General features: G+C 44.2%; 1 protein-coding gene across 1 annotated transcript in view; it reads right to left on the bottom strand.

Annotated features, from left to right (window-relative positions):
* BMPER (BMP binding endothelial regulator) overlaps positions 1–19,790 on the bottom strand; it is a 276,446-nt gene extending 256,656 nt beyond the window's left edge. Inside the window, exon 1 of the mRNA XM_060247726.1 lies at positions 19,692–19,790. Within this exon, the coding sequence (XP_060103709.1) occupies positions 19,692–19,790 (99 nt within the window). The remainder of the gene's footprint in view (positions 1–19,691) is intronic.
* Between the last annotated feature and the right edge of the window lie 113 nt (positions 19,791–19,903).

Below are 19,903 nucleotides of genomic sequence, written 5' to 3'. Positions count from 1 at the left end.
AAATATTTTAAACCTGCATTTCCTCATTCTCACAAAATGCTAACAATAAAAAAAAAATCAGTAAAAGCCCAGCCAACAGGTTTTCCTCAGCAGACTTAAAAGTCAGAGAAATATTTTTTGAAATAAGGAGATTTTCACAGACCTACCAAATGCATGCTGGCTCTGTCAGGCTTCCTAAGGAAGTTCTTGCCACAACTGAGGGGTGGAAACGGAGAAGGCAAAAGAACAGGCCATGATCAGGCATGCCATAGATTGATTTGTAGAGTGTTGCTGACACGTTGCTTCATTAAAAGCAAAACCTGTGATCTGGTGGTTGTCTGAAGCACAGGGTGGAAGCACCTGTTTTTCTGTGTTTGTATCCTGCCCTTCCTCCAAAATTTTGGAGCAGCATTCGTGACTCTCCTCTCTTCCAGGTTTATCCTCCCAACCAACCCTGTGAGAGATATTAGGCTAAGAAAGTTGGTCCAAGATCACATTCTTCCTGCGTCAAGAATCAGATGCCAGTGAAGCAGGTGGCCAAGGCCGTGGTCACACTCACCATTAAATCCATCCCTAACCCATCGCTATTACACCCCGCAGCTTTTTTACAACGAATTTCCTCATCAGACATCCCTCCATCCTTCAGTTCTAAGCAGCGTTGGTCCCGTCGCTGATTGATCAGAGGTCTCGACCGGACCTCATTTTTTGAGATGACATTCCACACTCGCACAAGCGCAGTACATGGGATATTGTGCTTGGCTTTTTTTTTTTTAAAGTTGCCAGAAAATGTGGGCGATCTGCCCCCCCCCCCCCCCATCATTTAAACACCCAGAAAGGAAGGGGAAGCCCAGGAGCTCTCTTTGCTGTCTCTCCGCCTGATGGAAAGACAGCAAAGGTGGGAGATCTTCCTCCCCCCCATTTAAACACCCCACCGTGGCGTTTAAATCGGGGAGGAGCATGGCAACTCTCTTTGCTGTCTCTCCGCCTGGCGGGGAGACAGCAAAGGTGGGTGATCTTCCTCCCCCCCTCCATTTAAACACCCCAATGTGGTGTTTAAATGGGGGGGGGGGAGCACAGCAACTCTCTTTGCTGTCTCTCCGCCTAGCAATAGGGCAATTTCCCCTCTCATTTTAAATGACAGCTCAAATTCCCAGAAAGTGGTGAAAGGTTGAGGCCCCACCAGGCAGCTTTTAGAGGGCATCCAAGGTTGTAGCTGGGGCAGAAAGAATCATCACACATATGCTCCTGGGCACAGACATAATGTGTCTTCCTCTTTCCAATGGCAAAGAGACTGCATTCAGGCCACTGAAAGCAAAAAGCATAATAGGGGTAACATTCTGTAGGAAACAGTATACTAGGACTTGATGGGCCTTTCATCTGATCCAGCCAGGTTGTTCTTAACATCCTTCAGACAACAAAAGGCTATTTTGTAAGACAGAAACAAATCCAAGTTCACACTTAAAGGAGAGAGTCACAATTTTAATTATGTTATGATTTTTAAAAACCCACACAAGTACAGTAGCCATTTCAATGTTCTTACTTTTTAACACAAGGCAAACATTTAATATCAAGTTATTTTTATAATGCCCTTTCAAGCTGTACCAAGAATTTATTAACAAATTAAATATTCAAACATTATTAAGAATGAAAAAGTCCCCACTTTAAGATAAATGGCTATTTTTAAAAAAAAACACACCATGGGAACATCAGCTGAACACCAGATATCCTGCAACAGAATTACAAGACTGTAATTTTTTTAAAGAAGTCTATTAACAACTCCACGGATTGAAAGCTTATAAATGAGTGTGCACAGGTAACAGTATGCCCTTAAAGCTGCATTTTGATATTGAAACTATTCTTTAATAACATTCCTCTTATTGGCAGTAAAGAAAAACTCTTTCTTTAGTGTGGGCCCAAGATCCTTTCTGCATATAAAGCAGAAACATTCCAGAGACCTTTGCAACCTACATTACATTCCCCCAATTTCATTTATGGCATCCAGTGCCCTTCAAAACATTCATTATTTATTTTTTTAAGTATGTGCTTTATATTCAGATTTCTGGAGCCCTTAATTGCACTCTAAGCCCCCTATCAGCTCCCCTCTGGCAGAGCAACATCAAAACGTGCAACCCATCCAGCTTTCTGTGCATATGTGTTTTCCCTCACTGCAACCAATTTATTACTAACTAGACTGGATAGAAGAAGTAGATAGATAACCCTTGAACCAATATAAATCATGGGCAGAATAAAAATAAGGTTGTATTTTATTGTACACTAGGTACAACTTTAAGGTGCAGTAGAATCTACTTGGGGGCCTTTCCCACAATTGCCTATCCCCAAAATCATGTATACTTTGATGCACATATGGAATTACTGCAGGATTGCTTGGTCCGCCCCCAGCCACTAGTGGGGGGTGGGGAGTAGAGTCACCAGATCCAGGTTGGGAAACTTCTGGAGGTTTGGGGATGGAGCCTGGGGAGAGCAGAGATATCACTGGGGTACAAGGCCATAGAGCAAGGGTGTCAAACATGTGGCCTGAGGGCCAGATCAGGCCCCCAGAGGGCTCCCATTAGGCCCACGAGCAAGTCACTGTCATCTGCTTCCTTCTCTCTCTCTCTCTCTCTCGCTCGCTTCCTTCTGCATCACATCTTGCTTTGCCAGGCTTGCTCAATCACACAGAAGCTACAGAGCAAAGCCTCTGTTTTCTCCATTGACTGACCAGCACACGAAGCAACTTATGAACTAAAGCTTTCAGTGCCCAGCCATTTAATGTTTTCCCCAGGTCTTAGGCTCAAAGATCATTTGAAGCAGTCAGTCAGGAAAGATGGCAGCACATGCAAGAGCCTGGTTTGCTGAGGCTCTGAGAAAACAACGTTAAACCTGCTCTTAACCTTACTTGTCAGTTCTTGGAAGAGCGGAGGACTTGTTTGGAGGGGCGCTGACAACGGGGCTTGTGGAAGAAGTCGGAGAGGGAACCCCCAGAGTGGTAGTGAGACTGGCTGAACGGAGTGCTTGGCGGGGCAATGCTGGCCTGCACTTACGGCAGGAAGATGCTGCCGCAGCAGCCCAAAGTAAGAAATTGTCCAGGCAACGGGGGTGGAGAGTTGGTGAAGCGAGAGTCGGCAAAGCTAGCAGAGAGCCGGCAGTGCATGGCGGCGGAGCGTTTGTTGGTGCGGTGCTGGCCTGGGCCCGCAGCGGGAAGCTGCCGACGTGACCCGGAGTTTGGAATCATTTGGGCAGCAAGAGTGGCGAGCCGGCGAGGACGACAGAGAGTCAGCAGAGTGCAATGACGGGGTGTGGCAGTGCAGAGAAGCAAGGACTTTGGGCCTTCGGTTAGGAAGAGCGAGGAACTGGTGGAGAGCCAGCGAAAAGTTTAAGGTGGTGCGTGACAAGAGCCGGGGGGGGGGGGTGAGGCATCCCGACCCCCAGTGGGGGACAGGGGCTGGCCTGACCCGGTGGCTACTGTCATGCGGATGGAGACGCATCGTCAGTGAATCCAGGAGCCCAAGGGGGAGACTCTACCCCTCTGGTCACTGCGACGTCCGACAAGGTGCAGCTGCTGGCTAGAGGAGAGAGAGGAAATCCTCTGGCTTGTGAGAGCTACTGGCTTTTGAGAACTGCTACACTGGCATCTTGCACTAGCACTTTACAAAAGGACTACCACCATTGTACCTTGTACCAGGGCTTTAAAAGAACCACTGCTTTTGCACTGCACACCAACACTTTGATAGAACTGCTGCCCTTGCACTCTGCTACCTCTGCACTTTGCACCAGCACTTTAAAGACACTTCAAGATGCTCTAACTTTCAGGACGTACCAGAACTTTAAGAACACTAGCACTTTAAAACTTGTCCTCCAGTTAGTGAATAATCTGCTGTGGTATACTGCAGTGTCTTCCAGTTGATGACCCTATCCATATACTATTGCTCATCCTGAGGTTTTTAAAAAATTGATTGTATCTGGACATAACTGGATATTTTATCTGCTAAATGAATTGATATATAAATTTTTGCCAATTAACTAGATAGATTGTGTGGGGGGGAGAGGGTTTTTTAAATTAATTGGCTAGGATAAAATTATTAGTGGCAGGAATAAGTTTTAGTTAGGTCATAGGAAATATTAGCGGATAGAATGCTAGGTTGAGTGAGTGGGTGGGAGGAGCCAGATACATTGATGTGCATACTGTTGGTGATTTGAGACTCTGTGAAGACCATCAGCAAGAGATGTCTGGTCAGGGGATTCCAATGCTCCTGGGGAGGGGAAAGTACAGCGCTGGGAGCAGGCAAAGTTGGAATGGAAGGAGACTGAGACACAAGAGGGCTCACTCCCCTTCCAGCCTGCGTCCCATCCCAAGGATAGCAGGTATGGGGCCCAAGTGGAAACACTCACCTCCGTCCCTGGTATTGTGCAATACCAGGTCCGTAAATAATAAAACCTCAGTCCTGCAGGATTTCCTAATCAGGCAGGACATGGACCTGACTTGCATGACGGAGACCTGGGTGTAGGATGGGGAGACGGTTGCTCTCCCCCAAATTTGGCAACCTGGCTGGTGTACCGTCCACCTAACGCACCAACCAGTGCCTTACCATCCCTGATGGAGGCTGTAGCAGGCTGGCCATTGCAGCATCCTCAGCTTATAGTCCTGGGTGACTTAAATGTCCATGCCATGGCTTCCACTCAGGCGACGAACCTAGTGTCTTCCATGGCGGCACTGGGACTCTCCCAATATATAACAATGCCCACGGATGGGGCCGGACACACGTTGCACCTGATCTTTGCGGCGGGAGTCATAGTGAACATAAGAACATAAGAGAAGCCATGTTGGATCAGGCCAACGGCCCATCCAGTCCAACACGCTGTGTCACACAGTGGCAAAAAAATTTATATATACACACACACTGTGGCTAATAGCCACTGATGGACCTGTGCTCCATATTTTTATCTATATTTTTATCTATAGTGGATCAGATTTCTGCCGAGGCAGTGCCATGGTCTGACCACTATGCCCTGAGGGCCCGTGCGGATATTCCATCCCTACCCCGTTTAGGCAGTGAACAAGTTTTAGCTCGCCCATGAAGCCAGATGGACCCTCTGCGGCTTCAAATGGCTTTATGGGATCCCTGGCCCTCTGCTGACTTGTTGGATGAGCTAGTGGAGATCTGGAATAGCCAGCTCTCTACAGCCATTGACAAGATCACTCCTCAACATTCTCTTCATCCTTGTTCACGAGCCACTCTGTGGTATACCCCGGAGCTGTGATCGATGAAACAGCGATTAAGATGATTAGAGAGACAATGGCGACGCACTTGTGACAAAGCTAAGAGAACATCTTATAGATCATTTATGCGGACCTATGAGATGGCAGTCTGGGCCAAAAAGAAGACTTAGGGTGTTTTCGCACAGGGCTTACCCCGGAGCGACATCCCTCTTCACCACGCAGCGTCTGCGCGGATTTCGCACCAACTGCTCCGCAAAACCAGGAAGAGCTGCGAAGTGCCACGGCTTTTGCGTCGCAAATGTAAACCGCCAAAAACCAGTTTACATTTGTGATGCAAAAGCCGCGGTTCTTCGCGGCTCTGTGGAGCAGTTGGTGCGAAATCCATGCAGACGCTGCGCGGTGAAGAGGGACGTTGCTCCGGGGTAAGCCCTGTGTGAAAACGCCCTTACTTTGTGTCCCGGATTGCATCTACAACCTCAAGCCCAGCACAATTGTTTAGTATAATTTGGTCATTAACAACTTTACCGCAAGGTAAACCAAATGTTAGAGAATTGGAAATTGGCTGTGAGGCTTTTGCAAGTTTTTTCGCAGATAAGGTCTCGTCACTTCGATGCGATCTTCCCACCATAATTGATACAGTGGAAGAACTTGGGGCACCGAGCAAGTCTTCTGGTCCATTTCTAGATTCTTTCAATCCACTCAGCCTGGAGGAGGTCGACAGGATCCTTTTTGCTGTACGCCCTAAACCTGTAGGTTGGACCCATGCCCGTCCTGGCTTATAAAAGCTAGCCAGGTGTTGTTACGTGAGCCACTACAGGGTATTGTCAACAGATCCGTGGTAGAAGGGATCCTTCCCACACCTCTTAAAGAGGCTGTGGTTTGCCCCCTCTTGAAAAAACCATCTGCAGATCCGGCCATATTGGCGAACTATCGGCCGGTATCAAACCTTCCTTTTTTGGGTAAGGTTATAGAGCGAGCGGTGGCAACTCAGCTACAGGGATTCCTGGATGACACTTCCGCACTGGATCCATTCCAGTCCGGCTTTCGACCAGGTCACGGAATGGAGATTGTTCTGGTTGCCCTCATCGATGACCCCATGCAACATCTGGATCAGGGCAGCTCAGCTGTGCTGTTATTATTAGATCTGTCAGCTGCATTTGATACGGTTGACCACCAGCTACTGACTAGCCGCCTTGCCAACATGAGGATTCAGGGGTCTGCCTTACAGTGGTTGGCCTCCTTTCTCCAAGGTCGGGGACAAAAGGTGGTGATAGGGGCGGTGTGCCACAGGGTGCGGTTCTGTCCCCAATGTTATTTAACATCTATATGTGCCTCCTTGCCCAGATTGTCAGGAGGTATGGGCTGGGATGTCACCAATATGCAGATGACACCCAGCTCTATGTATTGTTTTTAATGTTTTAACTGTGTAAAATGTTTAAATTTGATATTTTTATGTTAGATTTTATGTGCTGTGAGCCGCCCTGAGCCACCTTGGTGGGAAGGGTGGGATATAAATCGTAAATAAACTAAACGAAAACTATTGATGGTTGGCCAGTCCAACTGTACCCCGGAAAATGTAGACCTGGCTCTTCAAGCCGTAGCATCTTGGCTCAGGCTGAGTCAGTTGAAGCTGAATCCAATGAAGATGGAGATTCTTTATCTGAGCCAGGGTGGTCCAGGGGGGGGGAGATTCCTCTGCCAGCTCTTGACGGGGTGCCACTAATACCAGTCCCTAAGGTCAAGAGCTTTGATGTGCTCCTGGAGCCCTCTCTTACAATGGAGGCCCAAGTAGCAGCCACTACTAGATCCGCCTTTTTTCATCTTCGGCTGGTGCAGCAGTTGGCCCCTTTCCTGGAGCATGACGACTTAGCAATGGTGATCCATGCTACGGTCATCTCAAGAATAGATCACTGTAATGCTCTCTACATGGGGCTACCCTTGAGGCTGACTCAGAAACTACAGCTAGTGCAGGATGCTGTGGCACGGCTGTTAATGGGGCTCCCTTGATGGGAGCACATTCAGCCAGTGCTGAAAGAGCTGCACTGGCTACCTATTGTGTTCCAAGTCTGTTTCAAGGTGTTGGTATTGTCCTTTAAAGCCTTCTATGGTCAAGGGCCTGTCTATCTGCGGGACCGCCTTTCTCCACATGTTCCCCAGAGAGCACTGCATTCAGGGACAAAAAATTTACTGTCCATCCCTGGACCAAAGGAGGTTAGGGCCTTCTCAGTGGCAGCACCAGAACTGTGGAATGCTCTCCCAGAGGCCATAAGGGCCCTGAGGAATCTTTCTACTTTCCGCAGGGCCTGTAAGACCGAATTGTTCCAACAGGCCTTTGATATCTAGCCAGGAAAGAACTGCCACCCCACATCATTATAGAGTTACTATGTGATCACCATCAGAAAAGAACTCGCTTATATTGCAGTGGTACAGCACCATGAAATGGTTTTAAGTTGTAAATATGTTTTATTAGTTTTAACTTGTAAATATGAATGTTGTTAGCTGCCCTGAGTCCGCTTGCAGAGAGGGCAGGATAGAAATTTAAAGTAAATTTAAAAAATAAAATAAATAAAGTATTGACCATGAGATTTCTGTAATGAATGTCAATAAACCAAAAGTAGGTTTGCAACTTACAGACACACACCTGAACAACACCTGAACAGCATACTCAGGATTGTTATAGCACAGACATTGTCTCTGGATTTTTATGCAATAATTCAGAGCAAGAGGTGTCAGTTATTGGAAACTGTTAAATAAACAAGGTTTTTTTTTTAAGTTTTACGTTTTTAAAAAAAATGTGTTTGTCTGTGTATTTTATAAAGTTTATATCTCTGCTACCTGGCATTACATTTTATGACACACATGGCCTGGGCCAACAAGGTCTCATTTATGTCAGATCTGGCTCTCATAACAAATGAGTTTGACATCCCTACCATAGAGTTTACCCTCCAAAGCATCCATTTTCTCTAGGGAAACTGATCTTTGTAGTCTGGAGATGAGCTGTAAGTCCAGGGGATCCCCTGGAGACTGGCATCCTGAAATTACTGCATGAGCAGGCTTCTTCACCGCCTTGAAGGACAGAAGCCAGTATGATGTCATGATGTAGTGATTAGAGTTCTGGACTAGGATCTGGAAGTCCAGCTTTGAATCCCCACTCTGCCATGGAAACTTCCTAGGTGATGTCGAGCCAGTCACACATTTTCTCAGCCTAACTTATTTCAAAGAGAATAAAATGCAGGAGGGAAGGTTACAACTACTTTGGAGAGAAAAGTGGGATATAAATAATCTTTTTAAAAGGAGGCAGCTCCACAGAAGCAACCCTTTGCATACACATTAACCCTGCTATCTGAAGTGAATAGAAAAGCCCTTGTGGGTTGGAAACTGATCATCATTGGCCTACCATTTGCTTCCTGATTAGATGACCTTAATAGAAATTATTCCCTTTTATCTTCAGAGTTATTTTGCAGAGTTCCTGTCTCGTCTGTTATTCACTTATTAACATGTCAGTTTAATACAAGGAGCACCGTGGTGCAGAGTGTTAAAGCTGCAGTACTGTAGTCCTAAGCTCTGCTCAAGACCTGAGTTCGATCCCCGGTGGAAGCTGGGTTTTCAGGTAGCCGGCTCGAGGTTGACTAAGCCTTCCATCCTTCCGAGGCTGGTAAAATGAGTACCCAGCTTGCTGGGGAGAAAGTGTAGATGACTGGGGAAGGCAATGGCAAACTACCCCGTAAAAGGTCTGCCGTGACAACGTTGTGTAAGTAACATCACCCCAGCGTCGGAAATGACTGGTGCTTGCACAGGGGACCTTTCCTTTTCCTTTCCTTAACACACTAGGCTGAAGCTGCTGGGAGAGATTTATACTTAAATTTTGCCAAATCTAGAGTGTTTCCTCCAATTATATGACATCATTTCTGGTTTTTCAACCCTTTTTTCCCCACTTTCCCACCTGCTGTCCTTTGAAGTACTGTCCCCCACCCCATCCCTCAGCCTTCAGAAAGCCTGCTGGGAAAGTAGTTGACATCTTTTCTTGTCTTCTTTCTCAATAATTCCCAGCCATTATAAAAACAAAAATAATCTCTTCAACAAATTCTGGTTCTGTAGCAAAGCTTGCCATTTTATTTTATTTTTAATATCCCAGTTCCGCATCACCTATACAGGGGTGTCCCCTCTTTCCCCCCTGCACCAGAGCAGGCAGGTAGGCCTTGCTTCAGCTGAATAGTTACAACATCTACCAGTCAGGATTAGGGTTGCCAGGTCCAATTCAAGAAATATCTGGGGATTTCAGGGGTGGAGCCAGGAGACTTTGGGGTGGAGCCAAGAGCAAAGTTGTGACAAGCATAACTGAACTCCAAAGGGAGTTCTGGCCATCAAATTTAAGGGACCACACACTTTTTAAATACCTTCTCTCCATTGGAAATTATGAAAGATAGGGGCACCTTCTTTTGTGGCTCATTGAATTGGACCCCCTGGTCCAATCCTTTTGAAACTTGGATGGTGTTTTGAGGAGAGGCGCCAGATGCTATGCTGCAAATTTGGTGTCTCTACCTCAAAAAACAGCCCCCAAAGCCCCAGATACCCACAGATCAATTCTCCATTATACCTTATGGAAATCGATCTCCATAGGAAATAATGGAGTACCAAGCAGACATTTCTCTCCCTCCCCCCAACACTTTCTGATGACCTTGAAGTGGGAGGAGCATCTCCAAACCAGGGGATCCCCCGCCCCCACCTGGGGACAGGCAATCTTAGTCAAGATGTTCAAGTGCCAGGATTGGTGTGAATGCTCTTCCCATTCAATTGCATTTTGGATCAGGTCCTCAACATTTTCCTTATTATCAGCTCAGTGCATATTTTGTTTATATTCCTTTGAACCAACTAATTCCAATATCAAGTTGTGTAGAACCTTGCTCACTCAGGCCATACAAAATCCACATTAAATAAAGCAACATATTAGTATAACAGTTGATGAATTTACAGAAATTTTGGTTTATTTATCTATCTCAATCACTATTTTTGCATGCTTATTCATTTACATGTCAGCTTAGATGGTAACATAAAAAATAAGATCCAGATGCCCTGCTGCCCCAAAGAGAATTTCTGTTTCAAACACATCTTGAACATTTTTGAAGATGCTTAAAAGGAATCATGTATGGGCACATTTCTACTATGAGATGTGCTTGCCAAACTCTGATCAAAACCTTTTCCAGTACAATGCAACTGAAGGCTACTATTAAACTACTGTATAGGATGGAGAATGAAAACTGATTACTTTTTTACAGCAATAAAAGCATTTCAACTGAGAGGCATCAATGCAAGAAGGTTCTTTTTATTGATGTCCATCAATTGTTGAAAGTATATTGAATAAAATAAGTACAAAGATACTTATTTTGAAGATATTATTTTAATACTCATTGTTCTACAAGATTTCATCTGGGCCACATTATACCTTGACACAACAGCAATTGGATCCTGATGTGCTAAGACATGGCTGTTTTCACCAAAGACATATGCCAAACACTTGCTTTTAGAGGGGGCATCACTCTCAAAAGGAAGATTGTGCAGTGGAAAACAACTGATTTTATTATAGGCATTTAGAAGATTTAGGAATATCACAATAGTTTTGGGTAGGCAAACTCTGTTTCTTTTATTATCCTTCTTGGATCTGTTGAGCTAGATGGAACACTACTTCTTACAACACTAACTTTCAACATCACTTTTATAAGTAAAAGGTCAAATTCTACCTGGCATACTTGGATACAGAAATGGAAATTTAAACTACAGAATGATGTTTCATGCTGAAGAAAACTCATGCCAAGCAAAGCTTTGATTTCTCGTTTCCTGAGTGCCCGTCTCCCGGCTTTTCTTGTGTTTCCAGTGCAAGGCTATACTAGTTTCCCTCTGTTCTACGTTTAGATGATAAAAGCTTGGGAACTACAATCGCCACTGTTTGGATAAATTTGGCAGCGTTTCATCGGAGAGGGAAGGAGGGGACAGTTATAGATGTCTTTTGCCAGAGTAATTGCTGACTTTTATCAATTAGTACCCCATGTCAAAGAAGGGGGGAAAGGCAGTGAGCCTTTCATAACCCAGGTATGTAATATACTGCTGTTCCTCCTTGGCTTGTTACATTTATGTAACCAACCAAAGCATCTGATGGATCAGCCATCTTGCAAGCTTTCTCCTTGCTCCTCTGCGTCTCTGTCAGTCAGGTGAGTCTTTTCATTTTCTTGTTCCAGTCATGCCAGGCTGCAGTCCCAGTTTCCATAGACATTTGTACACAACATGCCACTGGAATTCAATATTTCCAAGGGCTAGAATGTATCAAATGGGAAGATGTGGATGCAAGCTCATTCCCACACTTTTTCTCTCCCCACAGCAGCTTTTTCAAGAGAACCAGACTACCCCTCATCTACTGCATATTAACCCAAACATTCCCTACCAACCATCCTACAGGACCGCCTCCTCCACTATGACCCTGGAAGGGTGTTGCACTCTGCTGCTCGGAACCTACTGTGTTCTTGCGCGGTCCTGCTAAAAAAAAAAAAGCCCTGGTTTAAACTATGAAAAAAATTATAAACATTAACAAGCTCACACGCTATACAGCTCACATACATTCGTACATTATATCAATTCTGCTGCTGATTTTCATTTTTAAAAAATTAACATGTTAAAATGTGACATCTCAGCCTTGTTGTGACGGACGGAAAGGCTTTTAGCTAAGCAGCAAGGAATCAAGAGAGCTGCTAGGTCACATGACTAAGAACTGTGATGTCAAACTGCTAAGAATTCTCAAGACTGAAAAAGAAGGCAGTGAGACAGTTAATTGAGAGGGTCAGTCAGTCTTCAGACCTAGAGAGCAGATCTGTGAAGCCGAAGCCAATCTGAGGGGAAACTGTTGCTAGAGACCAAATTCTGCTTAATTACCTCTAGAGAGTAGGGTTGCCAAATCCAATTCAAGAAATATCTGGGGACTTTTGGGGTGGAGCCAGGAGACTTTGGGGGTGGAGCCAGGAGCAAGGTTGTGACAAGCATGACTGAACTCCAAAGGGGGTTCTGGCCATCACATTTAAAGGGACTACACACCTTTTAAATGCATTCCCTCCACTGGAAATAATGAAGGATAGGGGCACCTTCTTTTGGGGCTCATAGAATTGAACCCCCTGGTCCAATCTTTTTGAAACCTGGGGGGTCTTTTGAGGAGAGGTACCACATGCTATGCTGCAAATTTGGTGCCTTTGCCTCAAAAAACAGCCCCCCAGAGCCTCAGATACCAGCATATCAATTCTCCATTATATCCTATGGGAATCGGTCTCCATAGGGAATAATGGAGTGACCAGCTGACATTTCCTTCCCCCCCCCCACTCTCTGATGACCCTGAAGCAGGGGGAGGGCCTCCAAACCAGGGGATCCCCTGCCCCCACCTGGGGATTGGCAATCCTACTAGAGAGAGAGGGTAGTTAAATAAAAGGAGCCTCCAACAGGAAAGCTCCTTGGTGTTAAAAGAGTTACACTTTTCAGATAAAGTTTTTACCCGCTTGAGAAAAGACAAGTGTGGAAAGACTTGCCAAAGGGCCTGGGTAGAGACAAGGATAGTCTCATAGCTCAGGTGAAATTGAGGTAATTCTCATGGTGTATAGAGATCACCTGGAAGTCCAGATCAAGAGAGTCTTAGGAACAACAGGAGATATTAACAGGAGAAGTGGAATAACTTTGTGTGTTCTCAGAGCCACCAACAAAGTAACTGCATAAGCTATACCAGTATAACATCGGCCTAGAGCGAATTAAAGTGAAGCATCTTGAACTAAAACAAAATACAGTCCTGTGTAAATATCCCAACTGCGCCTGTGTTTGTGTGAATAAAGATCTATTCTGTTTGCTGTTCAAAAGCTGTGGTGCCTGATTTTCTGAGGAGAACTTATGAACTAAAGACATCAAACCCCTTCTGAAACAGCATCAATCCAAAAAGGGTATAAGCCAGCCTGAAGAAGTGTACATTACCAGCACATTTTAAAATAAAGTTTTGTTTTTATTTTGGGAGTGAGCTACCACAAAGATATTTAGTTTCATTTATTACAGCAGCAGTACAGCTGAAGGAAAGAAGGGGGGAAGAAAGTGAATGTCACTGTAAAAAGGTAGTCAGTCAGAAAATCAGACAAAGACTGACCAAGTCTTTAGTCACAAAATGGTGAACTTCATACTTGTATACAGACAATTAATAGTAAGAACCAGAAACACACGTTCCACAGGCACTGATGAACTTGGAATGCACAGGTAACCCTTTGCCAGTTTTCCAAGCCTTAAAAAATGTTTAAACCTTTATAATTCAAACATTTAATATGTTACATCCTGAATGATGACTGGTAGCCAAACATGTGAACTATTTCCTTTGGTTATCACTGTATTTCACATTATTCATATCACACATGCATGAATATACCTACTCACTCATTTGAATGTGTGAATCACAGATGTAAGTCTACTTTTTTAGGTCTGTGCATCACAGCCGTTAACCTAAACAAGCAGCTAGACTCAGCAACTGCTACATGCATACATATGAACTTGCCCATAAGCCTTCATCTAAATTCCCCAAACCCCACATCAGATATCGAATAACCAAGCAAGCCCCTCCCCATAAGGATCAAAAAAATCCACAAAACAAAGTCACACGAGGGTAATGTTTGCAGCAAAATCAGAAACTCAAAAAAAAAGTTGACCAATCTCAATGCATGCACAGACAGCACAACAACAAAATCGCATCAGACATTGTCTGGCTGTCAACAATAGCTGTGAGAGTGAGGAAAGTCAGAGACAGAAAAGAAGAATAGGCTGGATGTGGAGAGCCAGGACATGTTAGAAAGAAGACCTTTTGAAGGAAGGGAGAAGTGGAATAGAATGGCAACAGAGCGGAAAGTGAGCAGCACTTAAGACATATTTTCCATTCCCATCTCATCCTCTTTTCATATCATAATACAAATAAGTGCCCATATTTATATAGATCCTCATTAAATCCCACACATAGCACAGCCTCAAGAATATCAGTCCTCTCTAATCCAAATTAGAAAGTGCAGGATATGAGAGACAATTGTAGGAACCTGACTTCTTCAGATATCCATTCTCTGGGGATATTTTTAGCCACAACAAATTGTAGGTCAGAGCAATTATTTGTAAATTACTTTGTACTGTATTTGTATTTCAGATGGAATCTGCAGTAGGATAGGCTATTTCCTGGAGAGGCACTGTCAGTTCCCCTTCACATCCACCCACAAAGGCATGGGAACTATTTCATCATCGTATAATCCCATGTGGCGGCAGTATGTGAGTGGAGACAGTAAAGTGGGCCCTCCCCAACCAATCACAACCCAGCCGACATGACAACAATGATCTTTGGGAAAGGCCCATGTAATTGGTGCCACCCACATGATTCCAGAAATAGAATAAAATTAAAATCTTTATGTACATCCCATAGTGCATGGGACTGCACCATAGAGAAGCAACTCCCAGTCCTGTGGTATCTAGAAATATGGACATCTGACTGTCAGTTTTGTGTAAGCCAACCTCAACAACATTTGGAAAGTTAAGGCAACTGTGGCAGTCATATAGTGCTTTCAGCCATGGCTAGTATAAAGAGAAACCATATATAGCCTACCGAGTAGCCAAAAAGGAGCTGGGAGTTTAAGTGTTGGGAGAGAGGAAGCAAGCCAAACTGGGCTCAGTTAGATGGGGGGGGGGGGGGAATGGGTTACAACAAGAAGAGGTTGGATATTTATATCGAAGCTAAGATTGCCAGGTCCTCACTAGCCCCTGGGAGTGGGGGGGACATAGAGTTGCCAGCTCCAAGTTAGGAAACTTCTGGAGATTTGGGGGTGGAGCCTAGCGAGGACAGGGACCACAGTGGGTTACAATGCCACAGAGTCCACCCTCCAAAGCATCCATTTTCTCCAGGGGAACTAATCTCTGTGGTCTGGAGATGAGCTGTAATTCTGAGGGATACCCAGGTCGCACCTGGAGGCTGGCATCCATAACTTTGCAAAGATCCTGCAGGAGGTCAGTTGTGGCCTAAGAAATAATAGCTGATGAGCTGGAAAGTTTGCTACTGCTTGTATTCTCTCTTCCACTTCAAATGACAGAGTTGCTCAACAGACACCTGGCAGTCAAGCTGTCTTACATTATCTTCCCTGAACAATGGGCCAGATTGCACGCTTCTGACTGTTATGGAATGACTCTGCCAACATCTGGCAGAAAGCCACAAAGGCTCCCCATGTTGTAATACTACAACAGGCACTATGCACATAAAGCTTATTTCACACGGCAAGGAATTGCAAATGACATGGCAAGGGCTACAGGAAAAGTAACTGCTAGTCCATCATGCTCTGAAATAAAGAAAAGGGGCCCATATCATGTCACTTAGAGGAGGACAGGGAGCTGTTCCTGCTGCCAACAGATAGGACTCACAATAATGGGTTTAAATTACGGGTGGGAAGGTACTGGCTGCATATTAGGGGGGAAATTCACAGTAAAAGTAGTTCAGCAATGGAATCGGCTGCCTAGGAAGGTGGAGAGCTCCCCCTCACTGTCAGTCTTCAAGCAGCGGCTGGATGAGCACTTGTCAGGGATGATGCAGACTGATCCTGCATTGAATAGGGATTGGACTAGATGGCCTGTATGGCCCTTTCCAACACTGTAGACAGTTGCAGATGTCACTGCCCCTAATTTTAGTGGTGAGGAAGAAGGACTGCAGATTTATACCCCGCCCTTCTCTCTGAATCAGAGACTCAGAACAGCTTACAATCTCCTTTATCTTTTCCCCCCACAACAGACACCCTGTGAGGTGGGTGGGGCTGAGAGGGCTTTCACAGCAGCTTCCCTTTCAAAGACAACTCCTGTGATAGCTATGGCTGATCCAAGGCCATTCCAGCAGCTGTAAGTGGAGGAGTGGGGAATCAAACCCGGTTCTCCCAGATAAGAATCCACACACTTAATCACTACACCAAACTGGCTGCACCAAATAAGCCTTCTTTGAGCCTAGAGTCTCTTGAAGAAATTATGGTTCACAGATGCCCCATGCAGAATATATGGAAATCACCTTTCTCCCTAGATAAAACTGCTTTATTTGGCTGGAGATGTGCTGAGATTAAACATAACAAATTAGAATGAGAGAATGAGAGATAATCACAGCTATCTGGTCCAAATCCCTCAATGCAGACAACTGAATCTTTGCACAGGGGGCTGCAAGTTGGCATGATTCACATGACCCATATATGGATGGATCCCTGTGCAGAAGAATGTCCATGAACATCTGCACTGAGCTATGTAATTTCCTTCATCCATTTGCTCTTATGAGGTGAGAACAAAGGTTGTCAAAGGTTTTCCAATGCGCATCTGATAGGAAAAAGTATCCAAGAGGGCACAAGGCTATTTTGAGGTTAAAGAAAAAGTAACACAGATTAAGATACTTCTACCTCCTACTCCAGAACACCTAGTTTTGAATAGTCTTATTGTAGTTAAACAGCCTGTGCCAGAATAAATTGTTTGTGAGAGCATAACAGTCCCTTTGCCCACTTGTACAGCATTAGACAAAATCACACCTCTCCGTACCTGAGTCTTCTTGTTTGACTCAGAGTTCGTGTGAGCCTCCATTCATTAATGTTTGTAGAGTGGTCTGAGGTGCTTGGATAGCAGGAACTATTAAAGTGCCACTTGTACAAAAAAGCTCATACAGAAGTCATTGTCCGACTGGACATTGCACTTTCTGCTACTCACAAGCAGCACACAACTCGGATCATTCAAACACAGTATTTTTTACCCAGCAAGGTGAATGCAGGAGGCAGTAGATTTCCAAGGCTCATTCCAATAACAAGTAACCACAGGTGATTTTTACATCTGAATGCAGTCAACAGCACTGTTTCGATGGATAAGCGGCCTTATAAACTGTAGAAATTAAATAAAGAGCATTTCCAGACCAGGTTTTCAAGCTGCTCTTGCTTCAATTCCTTTGTAATGCAAATGTGCAATGTAGATTGGAACATTAATTTGCATTTTGCATAACATGATTTAGATGTTAACAGAAATAATACAAAAGAGGTCAAAAGTTACTTCAGGTAAAAGATATATATCTGTCCAAATAGATTTGATTGCAATTCATTATGAAGTAAAGTCCTTTTCAGATTGTAGTCACATGTACCAGAAGCATCTTCAGAGGACACACTACTCACAGTCCTTATGACATACATGGTTGCCATCTTGGTTGAACAGGGGCAACCCACATATTTACTATGAGAACACAGCTCTGGTTTGCATAAACACAGCTCTATTCAGTGGACAGATCATGTGTACCAAAGTTGCACGTGCATGGTAAATGTTGCCCCTGTGCATACAATATGGAGACTGAATACTGGAAGGATTGCTGTTAACACAGGTGCCCATGTGCTTAGTACACTCCTAATACTCATGACTGTACTTTCTGAAAAAAAAGGCTTACACTCTTTTTCAGAGGCCCCAGACTTAACGTTTGTACATTCTGTTTACACGCATGCTTTCTCCTCTTTGGGTGTTCTTTTTAATTTGTAAACAATATTTAATATGCACAAAGATTTTGCATATTACAACAGTCGATATGAAAAAATTAGTGATAGGCAGATCCTGCCATTTCCAGTCAGAAAGACATTCTTCTGGAAGGAGGAGATAAACCAGAGAGGATAGGCATAGGGAGCCTCAGAAACTGTTGTACATACTCAAGAATCTTGAGAAAGTCACTCTTTGCTTTGAAGAATGGAGGCCCCCCCTCATTTAAAGTCAAGATGACTGGGCTCTCCCCAATGTAGAATCATCTTGGCTTGGGCTATGTCCAACTGCTAGACTGACCCCCAAAGGCACAGCTGCATATTTTTTTAAAAAATTAAAACCTGTTGCAATGGAGGAAGAACAAGGCCATGAAGAAGCCATTTTAAGAACTTTAAAAATCATGAGTTATCCTCAAAGGTTAGTACCTGTTTATCATCATGGTTAGCTTCATTTAAAAGATCAAAAGTGAAGTATTAACTGAGACTAACTTGGTCACATATGAACTAAACAAGTTCTGTGTTACATTCAGTTATAGATCATGCCCCCCTCAAAGCAGTCTGCAGACATATCTTCAGAAGAAGAAGAAATTGGATTTATATCCCGCCCTCCACTCCGAAGAGTCTCAGAGCAGCTCACAATCTCCTTTACCTTCCTCCCCACAACAGACACCTGTGAGGTGGGTGGGGCTGGAGAGGGCTCTCACAGCAGCTGCCCTTTCAAGGACAACCTCTGCCAGAGCTATGAGATAAAACTCAAATAATTTATTAAGTATCTTTTGCTTTTCTCTTTTTCCCTCTTCCCATTTTTTTCTCCTCCAGTTCCCCTTTTAAAATCACTATCAGCAATGATGATGCAATGATTTTGATGACTCCCTGGCCAAAGTCTTCTCAGTGCTGACTGAAAGATCCATCGCAGATCTGGGCACCTAAATAACAAACTCCAAGTTGCTTTTTTTGTTTTTGGAGAAGCCATCATGATCCTAGAACACCTGTTCCCATTTCTGACCTGACAGATGGGAAATCATCCTATTATGGCCAAAAACATCCTGTGAGATTCAGGCCCTACTTTTCTTTCCAGTCTATAAACACAGCTATTTCTATTCTAATTCCCACATGACTTTTTTTAAAGTTTAAAAAAAAAATCCCTTTTAAAATTTGTTTTCTAATCAGTGATAGTTTTTCTGTGACTTTCATAGTCTGAATTGCAAAGTGCTTCTACTGTGAAACTGAGAATCACTGCAAAAAATGGAGTGGGGAGGAGATTCCCTCTGCTTTGGAATACAAGCCAGGGTCATTGTTAACTACCAGGAAATCTGAATTCCTCGAACAAATAACCGCCAGTGTCATCCTCAGAGTGCAGGGTCTGAGGGGGTTTTTACATATAGAAGTATCATATGTGCTGGCATTGTCTTTTTATTACAATATGTCTAGCCAAGAATGCAGGGCCTGAATGCAGTATACCATACTGCATTTGGAAAGCAGACTCTTCAATGTCCAAACCACCTGGATACTATTGCTGCACTGACCTGTTGTATCTCTCATTATCTCCCTGAAACCATTTCCCCCCAGCTGACACCGAAGCAAACAAATATTCAAACTAAACCATCCCTGCTTTCTCCTCAGCCACAAGCATTGTGCATTATGCACACACACAAACACCTTTCTCAGAGCCTCACAACAGCTCCAGTCACCAACACATCCTGCGAATAAAAGCGTTTCAGATAGCTTCACAATGTCACCCGGCAAAGTCAGCTCAAAGACTTGTGTCTACGAGTTTAAAGTCAAGGATATGATTCCCATGATTAGGGACTGGAAATTTTTGTAACCAGTACAGAAGCCAGATAACTTCTGGCGTCACATAAGAAAAAAGAAAGATAAGCAATACTTGATTACAAGAGACATTCTTGTTTGATCTTATCAGGCAAATTCACACTTACCAGGCAAATGCACATTATGCAAGGATTGTCGGTGATAAAGGGGATCTGCAGAACTTCTCCTTCATTTTCACATTTTGCGACGGAACCTACAGCGGACATTTTTTAAAAAGTTAATACCTTTTCCCGTTAGGCATTGGGCTCACAAATCTGAAACCATCTTCAGAGGCAGAGTCCCAGCCTTTCAGTTAAGCCATACCAGGTTCCTTCTCTTG

This window comes from Heteronotia binoei, chromosome 10 (assembly GCF_032191835.1).
Source record: "Heteronotia binoei isolate CCM8104 ecotype False Entrance Well chromosome 10, APGP_CSIRO_Hbin_v1, whole genome shotgun sequence".
In the NCBI taxonomy this organism is placed as follows: domain Eukaryota; kingdom Metazoa; phylum Chordata; class Lepidosauria; order Squamata; family Gekkonidae; genus Heteronotia; species Heteronotia binoei.
Note: the sequence above shows the minus strand (reverse complement) of the source record. Positions and strands in the feature narration are given on the sequence as shown.